This window comes from Lathamus discolor, chromosome 4 (genome assembly GCF_037157495.1).
Source record: "Lathamus discolor isolate bLatDis1 chromosome 4, bLatDis1.hap1, whole genome shotgun sequence".
In the NCBI taxonomy this organism is placed as follows: domain Eukaryota; kingdom Metazoa; phylum Chordata; class Aves; order Psittaciformes; family Psittacidae; genus Lathamus; species Lathamus discolor.
Window position 1 is genome coordinate 83461869 of NC_088887.1, and position 25149 is coordinate 83487017.

Here is a 25149-nt window from a genome sequence, read left to right on the forward strand (position 1 = left end):
TTGAATCGCAAGATGAAAATGGAATAGTATATAGTAATACAGCATATTACAATTTTTTAAAGACTTCTTTCTCTGCTATTTGAAGTCAGATGAAAGTCTGTTTTTTGCTGTCCATTCAGTTTGCTAAAGGAGATTATCACAGTGATCTGTATTCAGCCTGGAGTATATGACCCATAGGAGCTGCTTCCTCCTCACTGGCTGTGAAACTTAGATTAACACGCAGAAAATTTCATTCCACATTCTATTGAGGGAAACATTACCTTTCAAGCTATGTAATGTAATTTAGAGTAGCTGGAACCAAGAGGAAGGAAGCAGTTCTTATTTAGCTGAATTGGAAGTGGCAAAACTGGTACCACAGCCACAAATCTCTTGAAAACTGCTGTGCACTGCAGTACCTTAATTGCTGAGCCTTTCTGCATTAGTCACTCATTTAGTCAGAATCCATTTTGTTAGGAACTGGTTATGAGGGTTACAGGGCAGTTACTGAACCAGAGAGAAATATTCCAGGCAAAGAGGGGCTATATCAGGAAGAACACTCAGACAGTTAAGTTTTTTGTGATGATCAGAAATGGAATATAATTTCATCTCCTTTTTTGTTGTATTGTCTGTCAGTGGATCTGATCACTACACTGTTTGTAGTTACAGCTTGAAGTTTTCTGTTAATCAGTTAGCTGCCGCAAAGGGGAAAAATGCTCTTTCCTGGCCTCTGCATATCCACATCTTGAGTGCCAATACTTCTTCCTCTAAATTCAAGGTTTTAATTCAAGTTTCAGCTTCTTATTGTATGATTTTCTGAAGTAACATTTTTTACTGCAGGGACCCTAATTTGCAAGGCTTTGTTTATGGGCCTTTCTGTGTTGAGAGTGCCGTCAGCAGTGATTCAGCCTTACATTTTTACAAGGACCTTGTAAGTCCTGCTTTTGCCTGTTGAAAAATCTAGGTCTTTGGAGTAACAGGATTGTTAGTAAACAAAACCTTGCACATCCTGGAGTAAGTTACATTTGAAATTCTTCACGTTTCTGTCTTTTTAAAAATTAGCTTTAAAATAAACACCATTTCGTAAAATAAATAGTTTATTTGGGGGGAGGGAGGAAATCAGGCACTTAGCTGTTACCTTTCATTACATTTTCTTGAGTTTATTCTTCCCATACCATTCTGTGCTTTATGTTATGAGTTTACACTACAGTTGATACTTTTTTCAGTTTTGCCTGTGGAGTTTGAAAATAACCTTACAAGAAAAAAGCTTTATACTGCATGGATAGAATATATGCACTTCTTAAAACCAAAGACCAAAAGCATGGCTTACATTTGTTCTCCATAGGATAGGTGCCTGATAATGTGTTTGAATGGTGAAAAAAATGATAGTGAATAATAACTAGGAGATTTTTGGGGGTGTGGTAAATCAATCTAGTTACAAGAAGCGTCTGATCTAACCTTCCTGTGAAAAAGGGAGAAACTATTGAAAGAGCTATTTGAAAAATAAAGAAGTAGAAAGGTCTGTTATTTCTCTATTTTTCAATGGCTATTTAAACTCTGTAGCTAAAGAAAATATCCACATTCTGGCCAAAAAGCTGACTAAAGAGGATATTGTCACAGAACAAATGAGAAGTGGTAATCCCAGGTTGATCAGTTACTGGAAATACTAAATTTGAAAAGGCAAAACTGTTGAAACTTGGAAGAATTAGTAAAATGAATGGAGGGCAGCAGTTAAAGGAATCAGAAGCTTGTAGTGAGTATTGTTGTGGTATAATGCAGATTTTTCTAAGGCTGAGTAAATGCACTTTCAGGGCTTTTCTTAAGTTTATGATTTTATTGGTTATAGTAAAAAAGTGAAGTTACACACAGCAGCCATGGGAAACTAGCAACAAACTGTAACTCTAAGACTGCCATCTCATCACTGGCATTTCAGAATCTATTAAACCTACCTCTTTTACTCTTTGAGAGCTCTGTTCGAATTTTTTCTTCCTTACTGTCTTCCTTTGCTTCTCTTAGGTTCGCAAATTTGTGGCCAAGGACAGTGCAGGGCTTCGTATCCGTAGCCACCCTTCCCTTCAGAGTGAGCAAATAGGCATAGTGAAAGTCAATGGATCCATCACTTTCATTGACGAGGTAATTAAGGGATTGCTCTTGAAAATTGGGCTAAGATGTGAAGTTAATTCATGCAAATAATGTTTTTTTCATGCTTAAGATGTTGACATACACAAATTAAGAACATAACAGTATAAATCACAAAAATCTAAATATTTACTAATTTAGTTTTTCAAGCTGTCATTTCCTTTTACTTACTTGAAAACCTGTGTAACAAACTTTCAAGACTAATAAGAGGAAACAAAATTCCTAGAGTTCGTCTTATAGTAATATCTCTAAGAATTAAGGTGTTCATACCTTACTATTTCAACCCTACATTAAAATTTAGATGTAGGTGTTATTTTCATTACATCTTTTGCTTACACTTCTGAAAGATCACTAGTGTGTTAGACTACTATGCATGTATGGTTTTTGCAATATAACTTCATATATGAGGAATATTTTTGCAATTTACGAAGGTATAAAAACAGTGGAAAACTGGCAAGTGGGGAACTTAAAAAAGCCTTATGAAGACTTGACTTTCCTCTTCTCTCAAAGCAACTCTTATTACTGCATGATCTGATTTAAATTTATCTTTGCACCTTGCCTTCTAAAAAGATATGCCTCCCATTGCTTTGAAATTCTGGTTTTGTTGATGTTTCTCTTTACCTCTTACTTAATTCTGTCAGCATAGTGGTGATCATTGCTTCCTTGCTGCTGTTTGTTTGTCTGAAGTCTGTTAATCCTTACTAGCTTTGGAACAGTTACAGAAGGGCATGGCTCGTTTTTGTTGCTTGTTTCCCATAGATCCACAATGATGATGGTGTTTGGCTGAGGCTGAATGATGAGACAATAAAGAAGTATGTTCCTAACATGAATGGTTACAGTGAAGCCTGGTGTCTGTCTTTTAACCAACATCTTGGCAAGAGCCTTCTGGTACCTGTTGACGTAAGTAAAAGGTGCCTTTGAAAAATATCCAAAAGGTACACTCTATCCTCATTACAAGACTTTCTTTAATTAAGGCTGCAAATGAGTCCTGAGGTAAACAATACTTTAGTTACCAAATACTACCTTATATGTGTTTGCATTTTTGAGGGCTGTTGTGTAATGAGGGTGGAGTGTAGAAAGGTATGAGGCTTTTATGTTGAAACCTCTTGTCCTAGAAGAGAAACAAAAATGCAAGGACTGCTATAACAGCATACAAAAGTATAATCGTGCTAGTTTGTTGTCTGCACCAGATGTTTCGATGCAAGATTTCATTGTCCATAAAGTGGTCCACTGATGCCATGATTTCAGAAGAGTATTGCAGCCAGTAGTGAACTGATGTAACTGAGGCTTTCTTAAAAAAAGTGGGAAAGTTCTTTAGGCTCTGTTCCTTTTTGTGTATATTTTTTGTGAGCTTCACGCCTGAATCCTTGAGTTATCAAAGAGTCGCAGAGCATCAAGACTGAGTAAAAAGTTGAATTTATAAGAGGAGGCACAATGTAACTGAGTAATTTTAATGGTGATCACCATCATGACAATTCAAAAGATTGCTTCTTTTCTGGAAACAAGATACAGTTTAAAAAAAGTACATTAGCCAAACCAGTGTTTCTCAGAAAAAATTGTTAAAGTGCAGGCCTTTCTGGCTCATCCGGTTTTGCGCATTCCCTAAAATGGGCAGTACCTTGGTTTCTTCAAGGTAGAATGTGAGAACCTGATCCAACTGCAAATACTGCTATTTAGATCTGATTTGTCATCTACATGAGTGAGCTGCTGCTGCTGTTCCAGTGAAACAGGGCTGTTTGCTAGTAGCCAACTGTGAAAGTTCATAAATTCCCTGTGGCTGCAGTCTGTGTTCTGACACTGTTACTCCCTGCGCATGTTAGAGGGGTTGGAACTAGATAATCTTTAAGGTCCCTTGCAACCAAAAATACTCTATAAATCTATGATGGGACTAGATTATCTTCTTATTCACTGTCTTGTCTATAAACTATTTGTAATTTTGGGAATTACTTTAATACTGCATTTGGGAAGCAAAGTATTTCTCTAGTCAGCCATCAGACACTAAACACTGATGATGGGCATACTTACCTAATTTGTTGTAGAATATATGAAAACGTGGACAAAAATTCAGGTTTGCTTAAAATGTTTTGCCTTAGAAATTGATGCTCATGAGAATTGCTATATTATACTTCCACAAAATATTAATATTTGTATGCAGCAGTTGCATTTTACCCGTTCACCAGTGATAAAAGTAAATTCGCCACGACTAAGTAGTTAACTTCTGTAAATATTGTAAGTCTGGATGGGTATTACATTGCTAGATTTTATTTTTTTGTTTTGTTTTTTAATTTAACTATTTGTAATTCTTTTTTACTTGCTGAAGGGAATAGTTTTGAGCTTAGCAGTCATGTAGGTGGCTAGCAAGAAGTTTCTGCTAACCGCATACATGACTTTCAAATAGCTCTAGTACACTCTTAGTTCTAGAGAAGAACATACCCTGTGCTCCCTGAGAAAAGCCTGAAAGGAAATGGCTGTCATAAATAACATTCAATCTTGATAATGTAATCTTGAGAATTCAAATTTTATTTGAATAAGTAGGTCAGGTACAATCAAATGTGAAAACCAGCATCTAATTATACATTTCATTCTTTTCGTGAACTTCAAATAAAATCTTTTTTTTTTTTCTTTTTTCTTTAATGGTGTTGTAAATTAGTTTTGATACCATTTAGACTATTAAGAGCTGGTAGATATGCCTAATTTTCTTTTAAGTAGCCAGTTACACTACATCTTTAATGACACAAGGTGAAACAACACACGCTTGCTTAGTTTCTGATAAGCAATGGCCAACATAGTAGAAGTCTTAGAGAAGCAACTATTGTAACAATGTAGCTGTATATAATGAGATGTGTTTTAGCACGTCCTGAAACTATTGGGTTTCATTATGACCATATATAAGCATAAAGATTTGTCATTTGATTCATAATAATAAGAGATAAAAGGAAAAACTGTTCTCTAATATTTTCTTTCTTAAAGGCCACAGAACAAAAGTCAAGGTTCAGTGGCTTACTTCTGAGTGCCTTAGTCTTTACTGCATGCTTCTCCAGGATTACGCACCACACAACTTCACAAAATTCAAGAAACTCTTTTGTAAGCTCCTGATTTTTGTAGCTCAGCTTAAAACTTTTTTTTCTGCTAAATCTTAATCATCCCTTAAGTAAATAAAATCTCATTACGTTTTCTAAAATATGTTAAAAAGTGTATTTTTAAATGCAAGCTGTAATGCTTTGTCACTGTATTAATTGAACAGTGAACAAAAAAACCCAGCATTTTGCAGCAGTGTTAATTTTGGCCTCTTGTCCTCTTGAAACATATCACAGAATCACAGAATCCCGAGGGTTGGAAGGGACCTCAAAAGATCATCTAGTCCAACCCCCCTGCAAGAGCAGGGTAACCTACAGTACATCACACAGGAACTTGTCCAGGCGGGCCTTGAATATCTCCAGCGTAGGAGATTCCACAACCCCTGTTGTATCTACGTTTTATTGATTGACATTAAGTAGATATTTTATGGTAAAACAAACATTGAATATCATAGATCTCCTAAATACTTAGTTTTTTCTGTATGTTTTGACCAAAGCTGTTATATTTAAAGACAAATGATCTCAGGATAGCGGAGATCCACTGTAGTTACTATTTATCTGAGCTGTGGTCATTTACCTGCTTAGAAAATCTGCATAGTTGAGTCTGTTCCTCTTTTAGCTCTTGCGCTTTCATGAGAAACTGCTATACAGCCATTGATCTGAAATTGTGCTTCCAATCCATTGTAGGCAGTGTGACTGTGAGACTATGAATTTAATAGACTCTGAATTTAATAGACTCTGATTTTGGATAAACTGCTTCCATCCCTAGTAGTCACTTTTCTTTTTGTCTTGTGACTTTCAGTTAACTTTCTGAGAAAGTACTTGTAAAGTTCCTTAAACATTTATGTTCTTATGCTTACAGTACTTAGTAGAAAGGTACAAACTTTGTAAACCAGTATGCAGTAGGAGGCAATAAATTTGATCTTGATTAAATTCTGGAACATGACTGCTAATAAATCATATTCTAAATACTGTTTTGTTACTTAATTTTAAATATAAAACTTTAAGGCATATTGTACCCTGCTGGCCAGTTACATCATTACATTCCTCAACCACCAGGCAGGCAAGCAGGATTGAGAAACTGCATTTTTAAAAAAAAACATTATTGCAGTAGAAGAAAGAACCAGAATTAGCATATAGACTGCAGTGTTTGGTCACAGAACTTCAGAGAGCTGAATGTGCTGTGGAAACATTGAAGGACATTTACAAGAGATTTCTACCATGTTTTAGGCATGATGGAAGGCAGTTGGAAAGTAAGACAGTGTTGAATCAAATGTCAAGATTTTTTTTTTCAAAGCTGAGGTTTATCTTAATAATACTGAGATTTTGAATACTTCTCAATGATCTGCTAGTTTTTGGTGGCAAATTTAAGTAACTTTTTTTTTCCCTGAAACTCTATTGAAAAAAAGTATGAAGTCCTGAATATTTTTATTTTTTCTTTTTGGAAGGGAAAGCTTGAAAGGAAAAAAAAAGGACCAAAATCTGCAGATGGTAGCATGAGGATTAAATATTGAGCTTGTATTTAGTACTTTCTTCAGAGTGAAAACTAAAATACATGCCCGATCTGTTCAGCTAAACTAATATACAGTGTGATAATAGCCAGGAAGCTCTAAAGCTCCCAGACAAAAGGAGAGCTTCTAGTTTGATCTTGTTAGTGTTGTGAAGCCAGCATGGTCCCATTTCACTACTGTTGGTTTCTTTTGTGTTTTACATGTACAGCTTTCCAACACAGAAAAGTAGATCTTTAAGGTGATACTTAAATATTTTATGTACAGGTAGTCCATATTTCTCTGTAGAAGTCCATGGCAAAATATGAGACATGCTGGAAAAATAAGTCAGTCAGTTAATCTATGTTGGATGCTTATGAAATCCACTCTCATTAGGCAAGCATTGGCTTCTTATAGTTTTTGTAGTTTTATTCAAATTGATAAGCCTTTGCCCTGCCAGTCTTCCTATCTAAGACGCTCCCCACCTTCCCTGGTGCCCCAAACATATCTTACTAGGGCATTGGTACCTCTTTCTGTTTTAAGTAGAGGTACTGTAAATTCAAAAGAAATGCTGGTGTTTTGACAGTTCCTCTGTCAGAAGCACAAATCGTTTCTGTTACTGAAACTTTTTGCCAAACATCTGCTTACAACCAGAACGTAACTGAATGATTTGCTTCTATCATGAGACAGACGTACAGATTTGCTTACTTCTAATATGTGAATGTCTTTCAAAGAATACAGGGAAGGCATGCCAAAAGTGTTTTGTACTTGTTTCAGCTTAAAGGGGTTCATTGCCTTTTCTTTAATTACTGTTAAATTGTAATGTGACTGCTGTCCAGTGATTTCACTTGGTTTCTCTAGCAGAATGGGGTTAGGAAATGAGACTTTGTTTCCTGTTCGTGGAGATAAAAAGCTTGATGTGCCACAGACCAAGGGATTTTGTCATAAATACCCATTATTAATACTACTGTATACATACTATTAATCCTTCTATTTGACAGGAAAAGTGAAAAATTATTTGAAATTAGTAGAAAACAGTTTATGGAGAAAAAATGGTTTCTTTTTCATGTTTTCCAGTGGTTAATAAATGCTGTCCTAGCTGTTCTGTGGGAGGAAAAAATACACAGAACAGCAGTACTCATTTCTAGAGTTTTTGTTATCTATTATAAAATTAATGAAGTCTCTCTGGCAGCTCTGTTTAGTTTACAATAGTTCATAACGAACTAGTAAATGCATTTTTTGTTTTATGAAACTGATGAAGTCTTAGTATTCTCCTTACAGCACTCTGAAATCTTTGGCTCTGGTGAGGAGCACAATATTGATGTACAAACTGGTGAAATCATTCTGTGCAAGTGAATTGCTTTCAGCAACAGAGCGCTTAGCCCTTCTGCAGCTATTCAGTTCTGACTTGGTGACTAAAAGTCCATGTGCATTTGTCTTGCAGTAGTTGAAATTACCTTTCAGAACAGCAGACTGTCTTGCTATACAAACCCGGGGTTTGTGGTGAGACCAACTACTGTTTCGTTGTAACAGAAGCAAGGGATTTTTCTCTGCACAAAGTCTCCAGCTTTATAAGGAATGTCTGGCTCTTAATTTCAGTAAATGGCATGACACACTACATCCATTTTGAGCTTTTGACATGCTGAACTGGTTTTGTTTAATGGGTGATTTGCCATGGTGAGCAATGGACTGGGGTGACTTGATCAGGAAAGCAAAACTTTCCTCCTTTTGCAAAACATTCTACTAGTAAATTTACATGTGGAGAAAGTTTGCATTATAGTACCTCAAACTTCTTCCTCCAGTGTTTCTCTGTTCCCATTTCTTTGTTGATATATGTCTTTTTTTCAAACTTTGTTGCTCAGAATGTCTTTAATGCTAGCCAAGGAGTAAGGGATTTGGACTTTTTTACATGGACTTCCAAAGCTTTACCCCTTAAGGTGAGTTAAATGACAGGAACAGTCACTCTGTATCTTGTGTTTTCAGATTGTACCTTATGACTCAATTTCATACTAAATATTCCTTGAAGTCTGTTTTACTTTGAATTATTTTTACAGGAAATGGCAGATTTGCATATGGTGCTGTATCTGTGTTTCTTCCTTTAGGATGAGAAAAAATACCAGGGCAGATTACTGAATTTTCCTTAACTCATAAGTAGCATTTTCCTTTTTTAACAAACCAGATTAGAAATTGAGTGATGGCTTAGTAACATAATAAAGGCTTTCATTCTCATTGATGCACCATGTCCTAGTAATTTTTTTTTGTTATTGCAGTGTTCGCGTTAAGTTGCAGCATTTAATAAGATGATATTCCTGTGAGGAAAGCCACAAATATTTAATAAATACTTAGCCCATTCTTAATCCTTTTATTTTTAGATTATAAAATGATAGGAACAAGTTATGTTATGCACAGTTAAGCAGTTAAAATCATCTGCAGAAGTGCTTCTCTAAATCACTTTGTAGCTCTGTAGCAATTCAGAATCAAGGTGTTTTTTTCAGAAGACATTGTAATGAAGATGACATGCAGTATTTGTTTAGAGATTTAAAAACTTGTTTTTTCCGCTGAATCTTTTCCCCAAAATAGCAAACTGCTTTATTATTATGTCAAAATCTAGACAATATTTAAGCTGCCTTTAAAACATACAAATTGATTTATATATTTTTTTTCATTGAACCAGTTTACCTCAGCTTGCATTAACTTGCTTTGAAAGTTAGGTACTTACAAAACAGATTCATTGTTTGCATAAAGGCTTCTTGTAAAGACTGCAGTATTAGTCTGGACATAGTGCACAGACCAAAAAGCTGAAAGTATGATAATTAAAGAGATTAAGAAAATACTTATGTTATTTTCTTTTTAATTAATAGAGAAATTTGGTTTAAAGCAGGTGATAGTATTCTAAAAAGCAGGAAGTGAACTCGTGGAAGGTGTTACAGACTATGGATGCAAAAATTATCAGCACATTCAGAAGAAATTAAGCAAATTTATAGAAATTAGATTCATAGATAAATATTAAGGAAAATAGCAAATAGCCTTCAACATCTGTAATAAAAAGATATTAAATGTAGTTGGTGTATAAAGGACAGACCACTATTAGGGACTTGTATGCTAATTCTAAAGAGCATCTCCTGTTGCCACTGCTAAACACAATAAATTAGACTAGATGATCCACCAGCTTCATCCTGTAGGGCATTTCTTAGTTCTTAACTTTCACTTGTTGCTTTAAAAGCAGCCAATACTTGCATTATAAGCACAATAGAGCTCGCTCCTGCTTCTTATTTGCTTGCTTCTGAAAAAAAAAAAAAATGTGCATTACTTTACTCCTGTACCTTGTATTTTTCTGTACAAGAGCCTTTTTCTTCAGGCTATGGCTGGCTGAAAAATTTATGCTAATATTTCTCTCAGTAACTCCCAGTTTTTCTCAATAGGAAACTCAAAAATTGTTTTCACATTTTAGATTTCAGTATAGATTTTCTCTGTAATTGGTACCAGGTGAAATAAATTTGCAGACCATTTTTATTCTCATAATGAAAATAATAAATATGCACTAATATTGACATGTGCATTTAAGAATCTATGGTGTTGCTGTTCTTTGTCTTTAAATTAATAACGTATTCTAAATGTTAAATCAAAAAAAGCATATCGTTTGGAAAGAGATAATCTTCAAATTCCCTTTACATGGCCCCAAACTGTTTGTCAAAATTTCAGAAATATAGCAGGAAGAAAGTGTGTATACTGATAAATGTCAGTATGAAACGAGGTTTAGTGAAAGTGGTTAGAATACATAATTTGTCTATAGTGGTAGATATGAGATACTACTTTTATATAAATGGTTAAGTTTATACCACCTTTGTTTCAGGAGTAATATGGTGACTTTCAAGTTAATATCCAATTTACTAGTAGTTAGTTGTTCATCGTTGCACATTAAAATTAACGATATAACTAGTACCTCTTTTAGATTTGAAATTTAGCTACTGTAGTCTTAAAATAAGTATTTATTACCTGAAGAGTTCAAAGGTATTATTAATAGGTTTTACTCTGTTTTGTTTTGCCTTTTTTTTTTTTTTTTTTTAATTTCTCAGGAATCTAGGTGTAATACTGATGATTTTTTCAAAGACCTAAATTCACACTGCCCACAGGAAGCAGTGATGCAAGAACAAGATATGCCATTCCTTCGAGGTGGACCTGGAGTGTACAAGGTAGTGAAGACTGGCCCATCAGGTCACAACATCAGAAGCTGCCCTAACCTTAGAGGTATCCCAATTGGAATGTTAGTTCTGGGAAACAAAGTCAAGGCAGTGGGCGAGGTATGGATTCTTGTAGCTTCAGTTCATGTCTTCATAGATACCAGTATATAACAGTAGTAAACACAACAAAAGAATCTGCCCCTGTACAGGTTTGCTTTTCCAACCCTCACAATAAATACTAACCTATGAACTTGGTTTATATTATAAGTACTAATGCAATTATGTCTTTTGCCTTTTAGCTGTGTGCTTTGATTGGAATAATGTTAAAATTGTATTGCAGTTGCATATGCTTGCTTATGTATTTCTGTTACAGTTACTGTTATGTTACAGTATTCCTTACAAAATTACATTTCATGTTCAACTTTTTTGTCGTATTCTTTGACACAAGTTTGTTTAATTGAAAAGATGTTTTTTCTAGGATCTAACCAATTAACACATTCTGTTTCTCTGTATTGATTGTATTCATTTGTTCAGTTGCTGAACTATTGTTACTATTCCCAGCTGTGGTATTTTATGATTAAGAAGGGCTTAAGGATGAAGTGTGTCATGCTATTTCCTAAATACAATGTCAGGGAAAAAATTAGCAATTGTACAAACTTCGCATAAAGACCTTGGTATTACAATTCTACTGTTACAGCCGCCAATAAAAAGGCATGTTTTGGTGAATATCTCCTTCAAGTTTTTATATGGCTTTTTTCGGGTGTTCTGAAGTTGTGGTGTTGGCATTTTGCTTCTTTTGAACATAAACAGGGCTAAGATTTTTGGAAATACTCCTAACTGTAAATGTGCCATAAGTAGATTTGGTACTTCAGTCTGCCTCAGCCTGTGGCCTTAATTTAAGAAACTTTTTTACATTTCCTTTGTAATATAAAGATTGGAATGAGTGTGTTTTTCATGTACTATAAGAAGTTGCTGAATAATGCTACCGAATTATCTGAAAAGTCAATAAATTGCACTTCTTTTATGTGTGTGCATCAGGTGACTAATTCAGAAGGTACATGGGTGCAAATGGATAAGAACAGCATGGTAGAGTTCTGTGAAAGTGATGAAGGCGAGGCATGGTCGTTAGCTAGAGACAGAGGTGGAAACCAGTACCTCCGACATGAAGATGGCAAGTTGTTGTTTTTTAATTTAACTTATTAAAAATTAAGCAATCTAAATACGACAAAGAAGTAAAGACAGAACTGAGTTTTAAACAGGTATAACATTAATTTACACTTTTTCATGTGAGTTACTTTACACAGTTGGACTTCAAAGTTGTTTAGAAATATACTTCAAATATTTTTTAAAAGAATAGTTAAAAATGTTTCCCCATGTTTTCTTCTGTACCAGTTACCAGTCATAATTTTAACCATCCTTCTTTCTGCGAGGAAGTGGAATAACCAGGAGATTTTAATGTGTAAATTATGGACAGGGGAGTAGTGTTTTCTTAGTACTTAGCACAGTGTCTTTTTTGTAGTCATAGATTCTCCATTTCTGGTTATGTCTAATAATGTCAGGTTCTGAGGAGTTCAAAGAGCACAAGTAGATTCTAGAAATTAAATATTTGTGAATTAGAACAATACCGTGCTGTTGAAAGCGTATTTATTCAATATTAGAGTTGTTAACTTCATCATTTCCTGTTCTAATATGAGGCTTTTGCTTTTCCAGTAGAAAATGATTTCTCTGAAGCTAATAAATTAAGCAGTGTGCAGAAATTTCCACTCAAGAGTACTTATTTTTAGTAAATATAACCTAAATTTAAATAACTTCACACTATTTTGTGTAATTTTAGTCTTTTCTAGTTTTAGTAATTTTAGATGTGATTTCATCTTTTCTGAAATTCCATGGTGCTTTAAGAAAGAATTCCCAAGTTTGGAAGAATTTAAATAAGACCCTTTCTTGAAGGTCTGTCTTCAGATTTTTTATATTGCTGTACTGTTACTGAAGGATGTCTTCAAGTACATAATTGTTTTCACAGAAAAACAGAAATGCAAGGTCCAGACTTTGAGGTCAAAACCCTGTAGTAGGACTTTTACAATCCAGTGAATAGGGATACCATCTTAGAAACTTTCCTAAGCCTCTGAGAAACTTTGTCCTAAGTCTTGACATGTCTGGTATTATTCCTTTCTAGATGAGTCTATGTTTTTTAAGTAGAGTGAAGATAGGTGTCACTTGTGCATCTACCTACTTTCAGTAGTTATTAGTGCAGTTACTAATATTTCAACTTATTTTATGTTCCTAGTCTATTTTAGTACCAAGTGAAACTAATGTGCTTAAGCGACATCTGAAAATTATTTTAATTAATTGCTTTTATTTACTGTGAAATTAATTACAACTACTCCTTGTCATCAGTTTCAATGATTTTGCTAGAGGAAAATAATTAGTATTTGGAGCAGCTCCAGCTACATTTGCAACTATCTATATTTTTATCCAGAAATAATACTGTCTTTAAAATTACCTTTGTATTTTCTTTATTTAATAAAATTATAATTCTCAGAAAGAAGTAGGATTTCTGCCAGAGACAAAGCAAAAGTCTTATTGAATCCACAAGTCTTTTAGCGGGAACACTACAGCAAGATCTACATTTGCCTCCAGTTGAGAAAATTCCAGCTGTTTTCTTGGAGCTGATAATTAATTCTTTTTCTTTTAATTTGGCTGTGTGTATCTTTTAAATGTTTGTACTCTGAAAGGCATTTTTCTAACAGATTTAACAATTGCGGCCTAAAGCATAAGCATTGAATGGTGTGATGTCACCAAAAAACAGTGTTCAGCCTGTTCCAAAGTGGCATATAGCAGCAAAATTTGCAGCAACTCAGTCAAACGTAAAAGCAGTCTGCATGGTATTAAGTATTCATCTTTATATTTTTAGAGCATGAGCTTCCAAGAGATGTGTGCTTTTGGTTTTGAAGAGAATTGAGTATAAGTGGAAGAATGCTATCTGTGGGGAAAGAAGTATCACTCCTTTGCTTTGTGACTCATCATTCCAATGTAAGCCAGTTATGAAGAAGGTCTAATTCTGAAGTAGTATGTTGTTTTTTTTTTTCACAGAACAAGTTCTTCTGGATCAGAATGTTCAGACTCCTCCCCCAAGTCCTTTTTCAATACAAGCTTTCAGTAAGGGGACAAGCTGTAGTAATGGACAAGGGTTTGATTATGGCCTTGGAAATAACAAAGGTATGTTTATACACTCATATTTTTAAAAATCATGGTTTTCTTAACTTTGTGTATATTTGTATTACTCATTTCCTACTCTTTTCGGCCCTATGAGATGATCTCCAAAAGACATAAGCAGTAGCGCAATGAATTGCAAGGCGTTTTACAAAGCACATAGTGCTGTAACTGCTTTTTTTTCTGCTTTAATATCACTCAGTCTAAATACCCTGTATAAAAAGCGTCATCAAAGATCTGTAACTTACAGTTGAGGCTTTCTGTAACGGCAGACACAAAACTATAATGCAGAAATCAGAAATACATACTTGTAAAACAAGATAATGAAAACTGTTTGATTTAGAAAGCTGTGCTTTACATTGGTGAGAAACATTAGTAAACACTTCTCACCTGTCCTGACATTTTTAAGAGCCTCTAATGGGATGCCAAGATAAAAAGATACCATCTGAGATTTAAGTTGTAAAACTGAAGTTACCTTTCAATCCCAATAAACTGAAACTGCATACCTTCTGTTCATTCATTGATTAGATCTAGAAGATTTAATAATGCAGAAGGGACTTTTGCTGGGGCAGATGTCCCTGAGAAGTATTACTGAAACATGAGCTTCGTCGTTCTGCTCTTCCATTGCTGTAGTCTGTCCATGCTGCTACAACCATGGGCCTGAAGTGTGCTATGTGTTTCTAACACCAGCATATCTTTCTAGTGGTCTTCTAAATAAAATAATTTAAGACTTGTTTTAAAAGAGAAAAGATGAAGGGGAGAAGATTATTCCTATATGTTCTAGTCTGATGTTTCCATAACAACAAAGTTTTACATCATTTAAGTGTTTTACTGCATAAAGAAGCAGTTCATACTTGTCCATGCATTCCTATAGGAACCCACTTTTTGTTTATTTTTTTAAACAAAAGCTGGAAAAGTTGAAGTGTTTTCTTTTTGATTTATAGGGGTTTTTATAAAGAACTGCTTTTCCCACTTCAGCCATAGTCTTTTCAAAGTAATGGTTGAATCACAGAAGTGGAAGTGTTTTATTCACTGTGTGAGGCAGTATTATTACAGGTTGTCTCTCAGCATCAATTATTCTTTTTCTGCAGAAGCATATTATGAAAATATTTTATTTTCTGTTGTCCAAAGATAAAATCTTGGAGATCAATATGCTGTATTTACAGGTATCTTAGTTTTTGAAGACCTCATGATTCTTTTTAATAGATCCTATCTTAAACAGTTTGTAAGGTGTTTCTTTGGGATATTACAGTTAATTACAGGAAGTTTGGAACCTACTCCTGGTATTGAAATCCATACCATTTTATTCACAATATTGTCTTGACATGCCCTCGGGCCGTGCTGTTTAGTGTGAGTGAGCAATTCAGGTAGATGATTGGCTTCATTCTGTGTACTGTCATTCTTCTAAATTGCCCAAGAGTGGAGAGTTGGTGGCAACTAGATTGGAAGAATAATTGCATTATTTTCCCCAAAATAAAATCCCTCATCTGTATCATTACTTCGCATACAGTCATTTGCCTTCTCAGGTCTAAGAAGCTTTGAGTTTTGTGGAAAACAAAAAAACTGAAGGCACAAGCACAATCTCTTAGGGGAGTTTCTGCATGAAGCAGTTCTTTTTTTTAGGTGCTTGTTTGTTACGAGAACTTCTGTTGGGATGCACTAGTTTCAATGAAAATTGAATCACCATCTACGAGCATTTCAAACTGCTGGTCAAATGTAAAGATCCCCATGCAATACATCTGTGTTTACATTATTACCTGTAAGGCAGAAGACATAATTTCCAGAATCATTCTGTTTGATTTAGCTGTGTCTTCTCTATTCCAGCCTTATACCTTGCAGACAAGCCTTTAGTATTCCTCATAAATGGCCGTACTCACCTCTGTATCCAGTTTTTGAGGGCAGATGACTTTCAGCCTCTTCTCAGATGTGCTTCCCTTTAAAATAACTACTCATTTTAGGAAAGAAGCCTGATGTATTTAGTACTGGTAGTGGTTTTTCAAACTTGTCAACCACTTATTATCTGGATTTATTAAGGTAGGAATGATCAAGTACTGATTCCAGTATGTTTGGGGGTGTACTACCTCCAAAATAGTTATTGATAGGTTTAGATGATTATTTAGAAAGGCATTCCAGTTATTTTCTGGGATTTTTTGTTCTCTCAATTTTGAAATCAAAATATCAAGAAAATAAAATTAAATTTTGGACCTCTCAGGTAATGCAGGGTTCCATACACACTCCGGTCTTTCTCTAATTCCATGAAAAGACAGTTGATAATCACCTTAAAATGCTGTAAATTCAGTGAGCTGTAAATTCTGTATTAGCATCTAATTTTTTACTAGGATTTCTAGAATGCTGCCAAAGTTATATGAATTTGCAGAATAAAGTGATGCTGTTAGGATTTTCTTGGTGTCAGTTCAAATCTGAAATGCTCGCAAACTCTTGCAAAATGCTCATATTTCTAAGTATACTTCAAGTTATGACATGGATGATAAACTCTGCCTTCTTACTATAGGCTTCATGTATTTCTAATGCTTACCTAGAGTTTGTTGCAAATTGGCATTCATAAGTAAAAACTATTCTTAACATGCTAGTTTTTTGAAGGCCTTCATGTGCCTCACAACAAATATATGTAGTTCTTCAAAAAACCACTTCCAGTTTGTAAGTGGCACTTAGATTTTCCTAAATTATCTTTAATCTGATCTTGAAAACAGCATGATGGGATACTTTTCAAGATATTTGCAAAATAAGCAAATATTTACCAAATCCTTGGCACAGAAATACACTTGCCAAAGCCTAATTACATGTTACCTTTCCCTTCTCATCAGTTTTTCTAATCTTTTTCTGCATGTTCTGTTGCATGTGTGTATTATTGTAAATGCTAGGGTTTTCTGTTTGTTTTTTTTCCTTTGGCTGCTCTTCATTTTTTAGTAAGGTGACTATAAATCTCTATTTTAAAATGTTTAAAACAGTTGAAATAAAATACATGCAATCCTTAAGAACCCTGCTTGTAATTTACAGTAATTTTATTGTCATGTGTCCATTCTTTTGATTCTCCTCCCCATCCGTCTGGGAGCGGGGGGAGAAAGAAGGGGAGGGAGTGAGCAAGTGGCTGCATGGTTCTGAGTTACCGGCTGGGCGTAAACCACGACACCATGCATGGGGTGAGATTTTTAAGTTTAGCCACAACCAGAGTTTTATGTGGCTAAACGAGATTTATAATCTTTCTCTATTATCATCATTTAAACTTTAATGAGCACCATTTTACTCTGCCTTTCTGGAGAATGATAGGTAACAGGTTGTAGTTTTGACTGTTTTGCCCGCTACAGGTGACCAACTGAGTGCCATACTGAATTCCATTCAGTCACGGCCAAATCTCCCAGCTCCTTCCATCTTTGATCAAGCTGCAAAACCTCCCTCTTCCCTAGTCCACAGTCCATTTGTGTTCGGACAGCCCCTTTCCTTCCAGCAGCCTCAGCCACAGCTTCAGAGTAAGTTTGTCAGCCTTACCTGCTTCATCAGTCCATTTCTGCAGCTTTGACATTGCTGTTCTCAGTTGCTTACCAGCTACTAATCATCCTTCAGTGCACCTTTCTGGTTTTATTTTGTTAAGTTTTTCTCGATTCAAAAGCATGTGATGTGTAATGCTCCTAAAGAAGTATACTTGTTAAACTTAAATTTCTATATTGATAATATTTTGCTTTTGTATGTGTTCTGCAGTGTAGATAAGTCATGAGAGTGTTTTCAGTATTGTATGCAACTCTGGGTTTACCCTTAAGATGAGTATTTTATATGCTACAAAGTGTTGATAATTCTTTTAACACCAGGAATGGACTGCAGTGAATTCATAGGTATTACATTTTCTCACCTTCTGAATTCTTGTTTTTGTCATCAGTCCTAACTTTAGGGATATAGCTGGACAGCTGGAACAACTTAGCACTAAATACTCCTAAGTAGTCTTCTGTCTAGTATGTGAGTTTAGTGCTCATAGGTTGGCATGGACATGAAAGTTTACACCTTGAGGTGAATAGTAGTTAACCTATTACTGATGGGAGGACAGGAAACTGTTTAATTTTTAATTAGTGAGAAATAAAAGCTCAGCATTCATGATGGATGTCATGTACTGCAGTAAATCTTCCCGTATGTGCAGAACAGGTATAGCATGGGTCACAGGAATACTAGTCCTTTCCTGCCTCCCATAAAATGTCCTTCAGAAATGCCTCAGCTTTTTCCTGTGGGACCCTGTTAGTCAGTTCAGCATCTATGTCTCTACAGTCCTGGATCTAGCCAGCTCATCTTATTGAAGTGACAGTGACATGGTTCATATAATAACTAGATTAAAATATCTAATTCGCATTTATAAAGACAACCAGAAATAGTCCAACATCCTGAAAGCAGGATATTCTAAAACCTACTCGAATAAAACAGCTGTTTGCCAGTGGCATTAGCTCACCATCACTGAGAATTTGTCAATTCTGTATTCTTTCCCATCACTTTTGGCTTTCTTCTCTTATTCAGAGTAATGAAGTCGGAGCTTCTTATTCAGCTCTGCATCAAAAATAATCCTAAATGTCTTCTTTCAAATTTCAGATTATTTGCTCATTCATTTAGACCTATACTGTATGAAAAGGAAAGCTGTCAAGATTTTTTTATTGGTTGCCCAACAAGATCTTGCTCAATGGATTTGTCTGTCCAACAGATGTAGATAAACTGTATTCAGTAAGCTTACATCCGTGGTTTGTGTTTTAGTAAGGATACTTTATCCAAAAGGGGACGTTTTTTGTTGAATAGGGAAAGCACTGGTAGTCTACAGTATAAAATAATAATGAAACTGGAAAAATTTTTCAAGTTTGTGCCTGATTTGGGATCTTAGCTTAGTATAAGATCTCAGTCAGTATGGTTCTTTACCCTTTCAGCAGGTCAAAAATCATCAACCAGACTGGATATACTGTTGTACTAACTGTGATTTGATACAAGTTCTTTTTTCCAGTTTATTATCTAATTTAAGATTGATGCAGATAATGTAAATTATGCATGAAGGAGTAAAATAATAAAATTTTTGGTTATGCCGTGAAAATTTAAGTATAATATGGAGAAAAATTTCCAGTTTGAACTTCCTTTAGTCTTTTGCAAATATATTACTCCTCCATCCAAATTCAGAATATTGTTACGGAGTCCTAAAACTAAATTCATATAGTTTTTCATTTAATAGTCAAGGAAATTATGAGGGATATAGGACTCTAGATTAAGTGTTTTAAGCAGTTTTACTATGACTATATGACTGTGTATGACTATGTCTGTGACTTCACATACTAGAAAGTAATGGATTGATTTGCAATATACGGTTAATTAGAATAGCAAGGCATATATGCAGTAAAAATATTGAGACAGAAAAGTTCTATTTAGGTCGAATTCGGCTGTGTGGGTTTTAATCCGTGTTCAGTGCTGGTGCAGTTATAATAGAACTGTAATGGAAACTCCGCATAAGTGTTCAATTTTCATTCATTATTTCCAAAGTACTTTTCAGTCTCCTGTTAGCAAACATGTAATTTAAATTTAAATCCATTAAACGACACATCCCAAGGCTCCATATCAAATCACTTGGATTTTGCCCTAGACATGCTTGCTTTTAGTTTCAAATTATGTGCTCCATCCTTAAATGCTTCTTGCTGTAAAGTTAGATCTAAAAATTAAAATAAACATTTGTAGTCGATAACTGCTGTTTTAAAGCGCCTAATGGCAGTCTTAATGGTTTCAAAAGTTGTGCCAGCCTAGATTTCTATGGCTGTAGAAGTTCTATACTAAATACCAGTCTTGATTGAAAATCTGCCTAAATAGTCTACCACTTAGATTTTTATGTTCTTCCTCAGGTATCTGTCCTCCTAGGGAGAAATTTTATTTGGAAGCATGATTCTGAGGAAAATCAGGATCCTGTTGAATGTCCTCTAGGATTATTTCCTTAAGTTAGATTTTTGCAATAGGAAGAAAAACATTGGTATGATTATAAAATATGCTATATGTCACTTAGAGATTGTAGTTTTCCTTTAAGTTTCAAGTTATTTCCTAGAACTCTATGAAGGGCTGATGGTTCTGTACTATTTAATTCCTTTGCTAATTTTTGCACATAGTCACACAAGGGAAAAAAGCTGGGAGATTATTTTCTTTTTCACAGGGACAGACAAAAATTAAGGTGCTCTTGCCATGTAGTTTAATTCCTTGTCAGTCTTTCATACAGATAGAAGTCCAAAAAAGCTACAAAAGATGGTATCGATAGGCTGAGAAAGTTGGGTCTGTTCAGCCTGGAGAAGGCTGCGTGGAGACCTCATGGCAGCCTTCCAGTATCTGAAGGGGGCCTATAGGGATGCTGGGGAGGGACTCTTCATCAGGGACTGTAGTGACAGGACAAGGGGTAACGGGTTAAAACTTAAACAGGGGAAGTTTAGATTGGATATAAGGAGGAAATTCTTTCCTGTTAGGGTGGTGAGGCACTGGAATGGGTTGCCCAGGGAGGTTGTGAGTGCTCCATCCCCGGCAGTGTTAAAGGCCAGGTTGGTTGAAGCCTTGGGTGGGATGGTTTAGTGTGAGGTGTCCCTGTCCATGGCAGGGGGGTTGGAACTTGAGGTCCTTTCCAACCCTAACTATTCTATGATTCTGTGATTCTATATATTGTATAGCCTGCATGAGTTCAGGAATAGCTGTGTTGACTTGGAAACTTAGGAAGGACTTTTTTTCAGAAAGAGCACAAGTTTATGTATGTTTCTTCCTTGATTATTTCAACAAAGCAGCCTGTAATTACTCCAGCCTCTGAAAGCTTGCTTCTGAGAAGTTTGTAGGATCATCAGTGACAGATTTCTCAGGACTGCAACCTCACAGAGCTACAAGATTATTAATGGCCGCTTGATTAATTTGTCTCTGAACTTTGTGAAGAGTACAGAAGACTCAAATTTCTGCTTGAATTCTGAGTATAAATGAAGTGTGGAAACTTAAAGGGTCAAGAAAGGCTTGTTTCTCAGCCTTCAGCAGTGTGTGCTGTGTCATAAAAGCCTTTAGATGTGACAAGTCAAGGAAACATGATCTTGCCATGCTGTCCAGGGTCAGTTACTAGATTTTCAGTGTCAGCTGTTGAACTCTGAACTTGGGAAGTATGAGACCTTGAATTTACCAGTGTTTGACTTGGATGTGAGGAAACGTGGCATAAGATTGCAATAATTTGCATATTGCAAATGAAGAATAGATTTTTAGGCTGAAGAGGCTTTGGAACCCCCATGTTAGCCTTATCTTGCACATCCTGTGCTTCCTGACTCATCTCAGCCCAGGCAGAAGCTGAACTGCTGTTCAGTACGTTCATAGTGAGTGTCATGTCAGGCTGGTTCCCCACCAAGCCATGCTGCAGAGCTGCAATCAAGCATAAAGCCCCACTATACATGATCATCCCCTACTGTTCATGTTAGGATTTCCTATGCATCCCTGCAGTACTGTGACCATTTTCTTTTTGGTTTTGTTCCTTTCTTCTCTAGGTGCTAGTTAGAGAACATTTAGAACCACTGGGCACTGCCTGTAGCGCTTTTCTCAAGTTGGAGAGGGGAGCACAAAGAACCAGCACACATATGGAGCGTATAACCCTTCTCAGTAGTGTTTCAGTAAAATGAAGGGAGAGAATATTCTCAACCAGGCACACTGATCTCTTCCGTATCATGCTGAAATGACCCAGTTGTCACGCAAAACAGCCAGAGTATTGGTTTAACTTTTTTTTCAGATGCTGTGTATTGCTGAAGCATCATTCCTGAAAATTTGAGCTAAGTTAATGTTTCATACCTTGGGCTTTACAGACTTGATTAGCAAAGATACGTATGAAGCACACATTGTCCAAGTCAACCCGAAACCATCCATGGGAGACTGGGATGGTAGGAAGAGCACAAACTGTGTTATGCTTTAGAAGCATATAAATGTGGCTTATCACATCTTCAAAAATTGTAGTTACAATTTATAAAATCGTAGAATCTTTTTAATCTACCTTTCTAGCACAGGAATACTTACATTTGGTCAATAACTTTAAGTGGCTCAAGTGTTGATGCTCCAAGCCCTGCCTTTGGGTAAAGTTGCTAATGTTTTTCTAATGATACTAATGATAAAGTCTCAGCTTTTGCTCTCACTCACAGGCTCATACCCCTACTGCAACAGTATTTAATACTTTTCTCCCCTTTTTCTTCCTTCTCCATCTGTCCCTATGGTATTTGGCATTTCAGGGTGTGAAAAAGATACATGGATTGCAGTGCTTGAGGAAATTCAGCTAAAAGCCTTATTGTAGCTTCCATGTCAGTAAGAGCGAGTAAAAGAGGAATGTGTTCTTATGAAGCGGTATCCATTGCTTAGGTGAAAGGGAGGAGAAGGCCAGTGCTTTCCTTCATCATCATGCAGAAAAGCAGTGACATTTTGAAAGAAACTCTTAACTTTGCTCTCCAGAGACATTTTACAAGTTTGTTTAATGGTGGTATGTCATGCTCCTGAATTGGTTTACCAGCATTTCCTCAGAGGAAGTAAGCATAGTTGTTAGAAGACTGTATCCTGCTATAGGAGTTGAGCTCTTATGTCTCTACTTTGTGTGGTTTGTCAAGCTGGAGCTATTTCCATGCTGAAGGAAAGCATGTGACTAAAGGTACAGTGTCACATTCAAATGTGATGTGAGACAGACCTTGCCTACCTTGTATGTCTAGTTTTTGTAGTCTTTGAGGGTGTTTCAAAAGAAGGAATGCTGACCAAAAAGCTGGTCCCTGTGGTTGTCATGAATAGATGCAGATCGTTCACCAAGGCAGCATGGAGGTTATGTGGGAAACTCATTCTCTTTGAGCCACAGTCCCCTTGAAATGATTTAGTAGTACATTGTTCAGTATAAAACGAGATTCCAGCAATACAAGTATTCTCAGACATAGAATGAAAGAAGAAAGTGTAAATGTGGATTCATGGAGATGGATTTAGTATGGATTTTCGTTTAATTATTCATAGACTAGAAATCCAGTGTATCAATTTGACATTTTTAGGATTGCCTTTGCTGCTACTTTGTGGTCTTACTGTGTTTTTTCTGCCTTTTAACCTTTTAAAATCAGTGGAATGACATCCTGTTACTCAGAAGCTATATAATTAGTACTGGATCTCTCCAAATCATTTCTAGGCATCATAGTAGGCACTACTACTCTTAAATCTGTGTTAATCCTGGATTAAGAAAATAGAGAGTATTTTGGTTTTTTAAAGACTGAAATTCTTACTTCAAATGTGTGAACGCCTTGTTGGAGAGTCTATAGAATATAGCCCATTACATGAGATAGGGGGTTTAGTATAATTATAAGTGCAAGTTATTGAATGTACTACCAGACAAAAAGATGTCTTGAGCAGTGCAGGAATTGCAATAACTTTTATTTTCAATACACTTGTCTTATTCCAGTTGTACAAAGGGGTCTGTCTAAAAGAGTGCCTTCTAACATACAAAATCTCTTTAAAATTGTTAACGCAGTGAGAATTTGATTAATTTTTTTCTAAATGAAGGGACAGGAATTGGAATTATAACTAAAAATACGTTATAGGAATGCAAAATGATTGATTTGAAACTTACAGTTCCTGCTTGTTATCTCGCTCCAAGTTTCATTTGGAGCTGTACCTCTAACAGATTTAATGTCAGTAGCCTCTCTACCTAAATTATATTGGATTGCATCAGATTTAACTTTTGCTTAAGGCAACATTATTTTTAAGGGTTGATACAGACTTGGGTTTATGTCTATACTGTTTGATAGAGAAACTCTTCTGCTAGCTTTGTCGCTTGAGAATACTGAGAATCCACAGTTCATATTATGTACATGAAGTTTTCCGGAACATTACGTTATTGAGGTGCATTCAGATTTCAAAACAGGTAGTTTTGATGGGTTTAATATATTTTTTCTTCATTCTTTCCAGTGAAACTTTCCAACACAAACATCTAGATTGTCTCTAATTTTCTCAAAACCATAACTCTCATTGGATAATCTACGCATATTTTTAGACCCTAGAAGCTAATGCTGAAATCACAGGTTATCTTTTATTATTTTAAAATTTAGTTCAGGGAAAATATTTTGAAGGAACTGCTTCTCAATGAAAACTAATGCAGGAGTTTAAACAATGAAATCCGAATACTTAACAAAGGAGATGCATATCATTTGAAGTGCTTGTTTTGCCTTTACTGCTTTTTCCATTGAATCTGTGCTGCTTCTGTGCAACTGTTTTCCACTGTAGAAACTCCATCCTGCTGCCTTGCTTCTCGTGAGCGTATTTACAAAACTAATGATGTAGCTGGGCCTGCCTCTGCTATTTCATCTCTCTCTCACAAACTGAAGGGTGGGTATGCATGTCAACATAGCAAGGTTATTCAGATTTTTACATTCAAAATGGTTTTTTTGGTTGGTGGTTTTGGTTTGGTTTTGGTTGGTTTTGGTTTTTTTTTCCTCCTTCCATTCATTTTCATTTCATTCACTTAATAAAATAATGTTTTGAGAGTAAATGTTCAGGTTTGGTCTTTGTTGGGAGCTTGTTTGGTATAACCATTCAGTGTTGCCTTTCTGAGTTGCCTCAACTTCATGATACATGATCTGGCTAATTCTTTCTGCTTTGGAAACAGAAAGATGACTGTTAATCTGATCTAATAAGGCCTGTTTTCAAACAATAGGCAAATGAAATATAGAAGAAGAAAGGGGAAAAAATACAAGGGTTTTTTGTTTGCTTGCAGTTCCAGCAGTTTGCTACGTGGTTATGCAGCTTTTCGTTTTGGGGTTTTTTGGGGGTTTCTTTGTGCTGATATTCTAGAATTAGGATTATTTATCTATATGTGTGCAAATCCAAACCTTTGCTTTTTAAGTATTTTTTTTTTTCTTGCTGGAAGCTGCTATTAAGCTATGCCTTTCACAAGCAGTTTCATTCCAGAGCGTTGTCCTACTTGATATTCACTAGTCATGCATATATTTTTAGTTTGATACATTGCTGAATGGCTTGTAGTGTTTTATGTCCTTGTCGATTTTTCACTATGCTTGCTTTCCTTTATGACGAATTCTTTAAGAAGGT

At 35.6% G+C, this 25149-nt stretch overlaps 1 protein-coding gene across 1 annotated transcript in view; it reads left to right on the top strand.

Moving 5' to 3' along the window:
• Nucleotides 1-25149, top strand: part of MYCBP2 (MYC binding protein 2) — a 180510-nt gene that overhangs the window by 117228 nt on the left and 38133 nt on the right. Inside the window, exons 51-55 of the mRNA XM_065678093.1 lie at nt 1993-2109; nt 2875-3015; nt 10756-10980; nt 11899-12031; nt 13951-14076. Coding sequence (XP_065534165.1) covers nt 1993-2109; nt 2875-3015; nt 10756-10980; nt 11899-12031; nt 13951-14076 — 742 coding nt within the window. The remainder of the gene's footprint in view (nt 1-1992; nt 2110-2874; nt 3016-10755; nt 10981-11898; nt 12032-13950; nt 14077-25149) is intronic.